Source organism: Thunnus maccoyii, chromosome 21 (genome assembly GCF_910596095.1).
Source record: "Thunnus maccoyii chromosome 21, fThuMac1.1, whole genome shotgun sequence".
In the NCBI taxonomy this organism is placed as follows: domain Eukaryota; kingdom Metazoa; phylum Chordata; class Actinopteri; order Scombriformes; family Scombridae; genus Thunnus; species Thunnus maccoyii.
Genome location: NC_056553.1, coordinates 3,078,262 through 3,087,992, shown reverse-complemented (window position 1 = coordinate 3,087,992; position 9,731 = coordinate 3,078,262). Strand labels below are relative to the sequence as shown.

General features: G+C 38.8%; 1 protein-coding gene across 3 annotated transcripts in view; it reads left to right on the top strand.

Annotated features, from left to right (window-relative positions):
- The first annotated feature begins 1,389 nt into the window (after positions 1 to 1,389).
- LOC121888075 (LIM zinc-binding domain-containing Nebulette-like) overlaps positions 1,390 to 9,731 on the top strand; it is a 121,845-nt gene continuing 113,503 nt past the window's right edge. For 2 of the 3 annotated variants that reach the window (XM_042399352.1, XM_042399351.1), the window contains exons 1-2: positions 1,391 to 1,723; positions 6,637 to 6,731. In XM_042399352.1, coding sequence (XP_042255286.1) covers positions 1,655 to 1,723; positions 6,637 to 6,731 — 164 coding nt within the window. In that variant the 5' untranslated portion in view covers positions 1,391 to 1,654. Of the gene's footprint in view, positions 1,724 to 6,636; positions 6,732 to 9,731 lie in introns of all 3 variants that reach the window. The other variant, XM_042399353.1, reaches the window with a different exon arrangement.

The window sequence follows — 9,731 nt, the reverse complement described above, 5'->3', positions numbered from 1 at the left end:
TGCTAAATACTGGTTTTGGATTTTGTGTTATATATGTGTAACTGACAATTGCTGTCAGATGTCCTTACCTACTGTATAATGTGGAGAAGAATCGGCCCACTGATAATTGTTGATAAAAACAAGAAATTGCAGTATGTACTTTATATGTTTGAATTAATTTAGAAACAGGGTCATTACATACAGTCAGAGAGAATTAATATAAGTTGATGTATCATATAATATTTTGTTCAACTCAAATGTTGATATGGGTCTCAAAAACCAAGTATTGGTTCAGCTCTAATGTGGAGATTATTATTGTTTGAATTAACATATTAAGGATTTGAATGTAACAACTAAAGTTGAACATTTGTAATAACTGGATTTCAGACATGTAGGACATTTTAATGTTAACTGTTTGCTTTCCTAAAGGGTGATTTATAGTTAACTTAGCTAAATGTAGTTAGCTCAGATTTTATAAATGCTGCAGGTGCAAACAAGCTGATATAACATTTGACTGCAGACTCACCTTTTCCACGTAAAGTTACACTTAGTTATTGGTTCACCAAAGGTAAACTAACTTACCTGTTTAGCATCAATACTCACCAACTGTAGGCTTGAAGGTAGCTAGCTAGTTGTCAAATGGCAGTTTGTTGCTTCTTCGCGAACTTTGCCGACTTTCACAGCTGAAAAAAAGAATTAAAACATCGGTGAATCATCTCAGATCAGTCTTGTAGCATAAATAATTCACCATTCCACTGTCCATCCGCATTTCAGTAGATTCAAACAGTCTCATTTTCCCAAAAATATGGAGAAAAAAAAACGTTAAAATACCTACTGGTCTCTACTTGTGGCTCTCCTTGCCGCGTAAACTGGTGTTACACCGTATTTGGTGACCCGTCAAATTCTGTGACCTGCAGTGGTGGAGGAAGTACTCAGATCATTTACTTAAGTAAAAGTATCAATACCATAATGTAAAAATACTCCATTACAAGTAAAAATCCTGCATATAAAATCCTACTTAAGGTACTAAAGTCAAAGTGATACTTTGACTTTAAGTAAATTTAGCTGGTAAAACTTCTATACTTTTAATTAAGTAGAATTTTATTATTTATCAACGTGAAGTACATACATACAAATTTCAATAAGAAATTGAGAGAAAATTAAATAAAATACGAATAAAAATAGATACATACATAAAATGGGGATTAATAAAATACTTGTCTACCTGGTCTACTTACCAACCAACCAACCAATATCTATCTATCTATCTATCTATCTATCTATCTATCTATCTATCTATCTATCTATCTATCTATCTATCTATCTATCTATCTATCTATCTACCTACCTACCTACCTACCTAAGCTTTTACTCTGACGGTAACATAAAGCTATTTCCGGGTGTTCCGCGGTAGTTTCCGGTGTTTTCGGTGGTAACTCCCGCTAGCTTGTCGCAGATGGAGTGATCGGTCCCCCCGCAGCATCCAGCGCTCAGACCGGTCGGTGAGCCGCTGAGTGGAGGTGCAGAGCAGCCGTCTCTCTCTACGACTTTCAGCTTTTTTGACTTTGTTTACCGCGTCGCAGGTTGAAGGGTGGCTCGGCGGGACCTTTGGGTGATCTGTGGACATATAACCGGAGGGATTTAGCCGTTGGAGAGCACAGAGGAGGTTTGGAGGATGAACCCTCAGTGTGCCCGCTGTGGGAAGATCGTCTACCCGACGGAGAAAGTCAGCTGCCTGGACAAGGTGAGCATTTTGTTTGTGGACAAATTATTTAATTAAAAAAAAAAACAACTCAGAGTCACGGAAGTTCATTCATTAAACCTTCAAATTAGCGCAGTGAAAGCTGGAGGAGGATCTCAAGATGCGAAGTTGTTAGAGACGCAGGTAGCTTATAAACTTGTGTCAGTCAGCTCTTCAGCCTGAAATATCTGCCCAAACCTGTCAGAGGACACAGTCAATATACAAAAATACACATATAATAACAACTTTTTTAAGGATCGTTTTTGAGTTATAGCACTGGGACTATGATAAAGCTGTATATAATATAGAAATAATATAGAAAATGTCATACACTGTGACAAATACATATTCATTTAAAATGTCGAGGATAACACCATAAAGTTAAAAGACTATTGTGTTCTATTGTGGTCCTCATCTATCTATCTATCTATCTATCGATCTATCTATCTGATCAACTTTTTTGTTGCTACATGAAAGGAATTATAATTTGTGACCCTTTTAATTCTTATATTTTTTAATGTTATTGTCATACAAAGAATATAAGAATATAAACTCCACGTAAACTCTAATAAACAAACCCAACAACGAAGTAAATACCTCCCCTCCCCTCCCCCAAATAGAAAGCAAGCTGAAAAAAACAAAACAGAACATAGACAGTAATTGTACACATATATTTAGATATACAGTACATAGCATATGTTTACTGTTGACTTTATATGATCTTTTAATCCACAGTCCAATCACCCAGATGGAAAAACAGCATATTAAAGAAATTGTACCCTAATTCCCTCCTTTGCCCTCCAAACGTGTTTACCCAAGAGACTGATTGGTGGAGGTTTGTCTTAGTTATATATGTTATATTTCTCTTTGTAAATGTCTCCCAGGTAGATTTCATGTCGTTGGTTATTCAAAGCTGATGTGTTGACAGTAGAGCCTGTAGCCAACAGTCTGACTAAAAATAACGCCTTCTCTTGGGCGGACCAACTGTCAAACAACCCAAAAATATTCAATCCTTAATGACAATATACAAACCTATAGTCACGAATACTCACCCCAAGACTATTGCAATAGCTACTGTACTAAGGATAAGAGGTTTGGATGTTTACTGTAGCACATCTCATCTTTTTTTGTTGTCACCATTAATAGTGCTTTAATATTCTGATATCAGCCTATCAGTAATGCCTCTATTATACACAATTATACACAAAAAATGCATATTGCTGTCAGGTCTGACACTATCATCCTCTATCGTAATAGTATTCAATTCTGTTTTATACTGTGGGACTATCACAGAAAGGGTAAAACTCCCTAAATAAAACTGTTATAGTGCTACCTCCATAGGTTTAAAAAGTAAAATAAACATTGACACACCATTGAGCACCACAAAAATAGTAACTACGAGGTTATTATAGGTAAAAACCATCTTAGCCTCTTTGATGTCAATGTACAAAAGTAAATGTTGATTTTTGCGTTTGCTTGGCAACACTTCTGTAATAGTCTCTTGCATAATGATGATAAATTATTAATTTATCCTCAGCAGTCTCATGCATTCCCTGTCTGTCCTATGAAGCATCAGATGACACAACAGCATGTAGGCACTGCACATGATATTAGCCCACACCCTTCATAATAAGACTGCCATTCCAGAAGGAGCTGTAGCACATATACTGTTTGTTGATTGTGGAAAAAGGTGAATCTTTTAAAATCAAGCGGATCCAGTTTATACAAAATGACCAATAAGATCATACTTCTGTCCTGTTAAACCTGACATGACTAGTCTGAAGAGACACTGAGGACAAAACCAGTGTTAGAGGCAGTGATTTAAAGAGGACGAGGCTGGCAAAGAAACAAAGAACGGAGAAAGTGAGAAAGAGAGTGTGAGGGAGAGAGAAAGAAAGAAATCATTTCGCCATCCAAGGACTTCAGACTTCCCTGCTGTCCCTTTCAAAGGCCCGTCTAATAAAGCCTTTTGCAAGACTGGATGTCACTTCTTTTACATTTACATCTACAAAGGCTTAAAAGCTTAATATCAAGCAATAATAAAAGCCGATATCAATTATTTTTCCAAGTTTCAGCTCAGTGATATGTTAGTATGTCACTGAACATTCCTCGTGGATCAGCTGTGGAAATTAGGCTTTTTGTGGGTCAATTACAGGCCATCAAAGCTCAGGAGAGAATTGTGTGGGAGGAGAAATGTTTGATCAGAGCAGTTTCACTTCCTATTATTGGCCAATAGAGGTCTTCAAAGGTTATAAGTGGTGTTTGACCCCTTTAAAAGTGTGCAGACCCACAGTTTTTTAGCTACGTGTACAGTTTTGACATTATTAAGTGCAATGAGCAGAAGGATGCAGCGACAGTTTTCTGACTACAAAGCATCTGATGCTGCCTTGACGTTACCGATTCTAGATGCACCGATCTGATTCTTACAGTCCTGATACCAATACCGATACCAATACTGATACCAATACTGATACCAATACCGATACCAATACCGATACCTGGCCTTTGGGTATTGGCCGTTACCGAGTACAGATCCAATACCAGTGTTCAACATCAGGCTTGACTTAAACATTGCTTTCCTAACTTTGTAAATCAAAGTGTAACAAATGAATACATAGATATAAATTTATTGAATTGTTATTTATTGAAATAATGGTATCCAATAACAGATCAACCCATTGTCACCGATACCCGATCCAGCTACTTGAGTCAGTATCGGACCGATATCCGTTCAGCCCACAGAGAAAAGTAAAGTGCATCAACAAGATCTTTTAAAACTTTGTGAAACAACGTCTGAGGTGTAGATTACTGCATGTATTGTTGACAGGAATTATATGAAAATTACCTTCCTTCACTGCAGTCTTGACGGGATAATTATGAGTAATTGGTTGACCTTTAGAAACTAAGCAGTTTTGGTCATGGCGTGAAGGACCATACGATTGTTTCAACATGTTTAGCCCCTTTACATCACAGTTAACTATTTTGCAAACAATGTTAATGTGTTTTAGTGATGTGGGTTGTTTCTTTCTCTTTCTACTATCTACCAGGAATCCATTGATTTCCATTTGTTTTCAGACTATAAAAAACTGATTTACTCTTGAAACTTGTCGTGGAATCCATCACAGCTGATGTCAAAACTGCGTTAATTTTTGTCAAATTCCTTCACAGTTATGAGTTCAAATCAAATCTCCACTTAAACTGCGTTTCTGTGCAACAATGATATAATAATGACAACCAAGGGTGCTGGAAGTAGAGGGTCCACTGGGCCATTGCCCCACTTTACCCCCCTCCCACTTTGTTTTTAAGTCATGAATCACTGTATCCCCAAAAATGCTATATGTCAACACTTAACAAGACGTTTAAAGCTGGCAAACATAAAACAGGTAGAATATTTTCTAAGTGAAATGACTGTTTCTTAATTGGACTGTTACGTCCATAGGTGGAACCTATTCATCATGTGCAGGCAACCAGCCAGTCAGCACACACGTTTTGGACGTTAGCGTGAATTGGTTAATTCATGATATCACATTGAACTGACAGGTCCAAAGCATTTCCTTTTGAGTAAAGGCGATGGAGGTGCCTTATTTAGGCTACTGTAGGCTATGAATGACATTTTCACAACAGCATCACTTGTGAAGGTGAAGCAGTAGGAAATGTTTTTTTTCTGATTTATCATTAAATATGGATTTAGGGCACAGCTGCTTATAACACAAGGACAACGTTAACATTCATATTGTCTGCTTCCTGTTACTCAGCTGCAGAAGTGTTACTGTCCTGTAAACTTGTATTTTTGGGTAATTGAACAAAAAACCTTGTATCTAATCACACAAGCACTGGTTGGGCCACTTCCACACTACCGCTGGCCTTCTTCTGGCCCGGACAAAATGGATGTGAGCCTGAAGTAGCAAACATGGCCCAAATATCCCAAATCAGATGTGGGCCTTTTTTGGTAAAGATGCTCTCGGGTATGTGTATTCTGGATGTGGGCCAGTTCTGGTTTATCTGGTTTGTTCTTGGTTGACATACAGCTTGCTTGTGGCCCAGATCTGGGAAACAGGAGCGTACCGCCCAAGTGCTGTCATTCCACGCCATATGTGGGCCGGACGAAAGTCCTGAAAGTGTCGTGTGTGGGCCGGATCTGGGCCACAGCGATTTAGCTATCTGGGCTGCCACCCTGTGGTGCAAGCAAACTATAGTTATTCTGCAAGAGTTAAGTGAGAGTCTCTGGTTTATCTACCGCTACACACACAAACACACACACTGCTGAAATGAATCGGGCGCCTCCGATGACAACAACAGAAAATTTCAAGAGTCTGCTAACTGACTTTTATATTGTAAAGACACCATTGGCTGACAGGAAGTAATATTTCCGTAGTGGTACAGCTACCAACACGCTTTGCATTTGACAACATCATGCTCAGTCATTGCAGATAAGTGCAGGATTAACGAAGAAGACATATGACCACGTTAACATCTCAGACACATAGTTTAGTACTGATTCAGTCTTTGAGGATTTGAATAATCCTAATAGAGGACAGATGGAGGTCTATCTGAACCCGATATAGAACGAGCAAATGTTTGGTGGTGAGCTCACTTATGTAAATTTAGCGGTTTGTCTTATTTTGATCTAAACAATTAAAGAAAAATATATATATTTAACACTCGCTGTCACACTGCGTCAACAGAAGAGTCCCGCCCACGCTGCTTGATTGACAGGTGGTTTCTGAGAAGCGCTGAGCAGCAGGGACGTCGACAAAACAAACAAAGCTGTAAAACGAGTCCAAAAGTAGTTTTTCAGAAACCTAAACTGACTCATTTAAAATCAATATTGATATGTAACTCTCTGTGCATGTGTGTGTTGTTGTGTGTGTGTGTGTGTGTGTGTGTGTGTGTGTGTGTGTGTGTGTTGTCTCCAGAACTGGCATAAAGGATGTTTCCACTGCGAGGTTTGCAAGATGACCCTGAACATGAAGAACTACAAAGGTTATGACAAGAAACCCTACTGCAACGCGTGAGTCCTCATCTCTCTCTCTCTCTATGCAGCATAAATAACATCACTAACCGCACTAATGTTGCTCTTATTATAATAACTATCATGTACTTACAATGTGCTTATTGTGTGCTGTAGCTGGTGTGTTATTATCTGCATCTGTGCCAGTGTGTGTGTGTGCGACCCTTTAAGGTTTTTATAGCAGCGATGGTTTCGGTCGGCGGTTGGTTTCGGTGGTTTTGGTTGCGAGCCCAGCCCCGCTCGGCTCTTCGCTTCTGCTTCTGTTGCAGTTTTACAGCACTGAAATCTGTGCGTTTCACTTCACCGTTAACATGCTCCGCTTGTTATTATCTGCACAGCGTGACACGCGACATTTATTGTCCCCGAAAGAAAATGTAGTTTGCACGGGCCAGATTAAAAACCTCAAAGGGGTAAAAAGTTGGATCTGCGTTTGATGGATGATGGGAGTAAATTACTACTTGAAGCTGAAAACCTTGTGCTTGTGTCTCATGGCCACAGAAAGGGGGGCTGTGGCTTTGACCTTTGACCTTGTTACTGCTTGTTATGTTGACAGTCTGAGAGTTGAAGCTTATAATTGTAACCTGCTCTGGATGAGAAAACCAGCCACTCAACTAGAAGGTTGTGCAGTTAAATCTGTTTTATTCATCCTTTCTATACACATTCTTATGTTTAATGCAGCAGAAATTTAGGAAGATAATAAACACTTGAGGGGAATTAATTCATTCTTTATTTTTATTTTAATCACAGCCAGCAGTAGAAAGAACAAAAACACACTTTGTCCACCTCTCCCTCCTGTCAGACAAACCAGCATTGACTTATTGGCTCCACAAACACACACAAACACTCACAACAGTGGACGTAAAAGGCAGAGAGGTCAGAGTAACCTTTGACCCTGCGAGGTTAAAAAGGTGTTTCCTCTCCGCGGAGCGTCTTGTGAAACACGCCGTCTTTGTTTCCACTTGCACTTCACCCACCCGCCTATAAACAAACAGCACTCACATCCTGAACGGGGGCGACTTAAAGTGACGACAGCAGCAGCTGCAGCCGTCTGTGTCTGTGAACGCGTCTCATAACGAAACTCTTGTGGATTTTGCATGTTGGGATTCACACACACACACACAGCAGGAATCTTTTCACTGATCACTTTCCTAAATACAAACTAGAAATGTGCCAACAGAGGCGGCAAACTTCTTATATGAGATTTGCTCACATTCATTTTTGTAGTCCATATTTTGAGCCTGAACTCCGCTGTTAATGTTACAAGTAACAAATGAACAGGTGATGTTTAATTTCAAAATGTGTATATTAAAGATGCCTTTAAGGAGAAGAGAGAGGTGGAAAAGGGTCAGAATTGAGTGCAGCTTTCTAAGATCTCATCAACTGATGCAGATTCTGGTGTTCAGAAACATTTTTCTACAGTTTCTTTTCATTTTCAGCTACTGAATATCACATCTGAAATCTAATATATGCTTGCCCACAAAAGTGACTGAAATCTTGACGAAGTTTTGAGCTGAGACAGATACAATATTTTATTTCCTGTAGTTGCTTATTGTTGTTGTGTTTTATAATGTTCTCTTCCCTCCTTTAAACGCAGCCTCTCAAACTACGACTTGTGCTTGTGTGTTGAACATCTTTGGTCTTTTGGGCTGCTGCAGTGTTGCTGTTTATTTATCTGATGATGGTTATTGATTAGTATTTCATTTAATAAGCAACTGAAAGGAGCACAGTCGGGATCACAGGTGAAGTGGCTCATGGTTGTTGTAGTTCTTTGTGCTTTACAGCGTCAGGTTGTTCGAGTTGGCGTCTTGGATTTCACTGATCTCATATCATTGAAAACGTGCAGCAGTTTGTTTCCGTTCTGTGTTTCTGACACTCAGAGGAGTCACTTTAATGAACTTTTTCCTTTGTGGGTTAATTTAGGTCATCGGTCCTTGCAGTTTCTCTCTCAACACGCTGCAGTTAATGGCTTTAGAGTGTGTGTGTGTGTGTGTGTGTGTGTGTGGTTTTTTTTTTTCCACACACTGTGTCAGAGTGTGTTTTCCCTCCTGCTGAAGAATGTCACAGCAGGTCAACAATGACCTGCAGGCTTATTCATTCCACTTAACACGGCTGCTTTAAAGACAAAACGGAAAGAAGTTTCATTGTTAATACATCAGAGAGGTTTGATGCAGGATTAACAGTGACTTGTCATGTGATCACACAGAGTCCCTCATGTCGAGAAATATGATTTATTTTGTGGGTTCAAGATATTAACGTTGCACAAAAAATATGTTTTGTGACTTTGGGTGAAAAAAAAACAGCAAAACTATAAAATGATTAGATTTATTATAATTATTTATAATTTATTTGACAGAAAATGGCTTAAAAATTAATACGTTTTCGATAATCAGCTCACCATTTGTCAGTTAAAAATAGCAAACATCTCTGATTTCATTCTGTTTTGGCTTCTCATCACATTCAGCGATTTAAAGGTTTAAACTCTGCTAACTTGTGATAGCTTTTGTACATAATCGTGTCATTTTATCGAGTGAAAATCATTTAATTAATCATAAAATAATCCTCAAATAAAGATGTTTTAATGGGGAAAATAATAGAAAGTGTACAGATAAGATGAACCAGATTTTCACTCATTTGTTTAATTACAACATGAACATCTTCTGAATCACGGCGTCGTTAGTTTGCTAGCTCTCCTCTGTCTGTATGTAAAGTTAATACGACATGTTTGTTTACTGTGCAGACTTCCTGCGGGGATTTCTTACTCACCAGTGACAGTTCTTTCTTACTCACCAGTTTGTTACAGACCAGTGTCCTGTAATTAAAGAGTCTCTATGAGGCTCCGGCTCCTTCTGAAGCTCTTTGTTTTGGTGTCTCATGAGTAAAAAAAACCCAGCGGCTCTGTTTTTCTTGGCTGTTTGTGTCATACGTCTATTGTTGAGCTGCAAAGACAATAACATCAGAATTGACGGCGTCGGTTCTGCCCCTTCATGACTTTCTAACAGG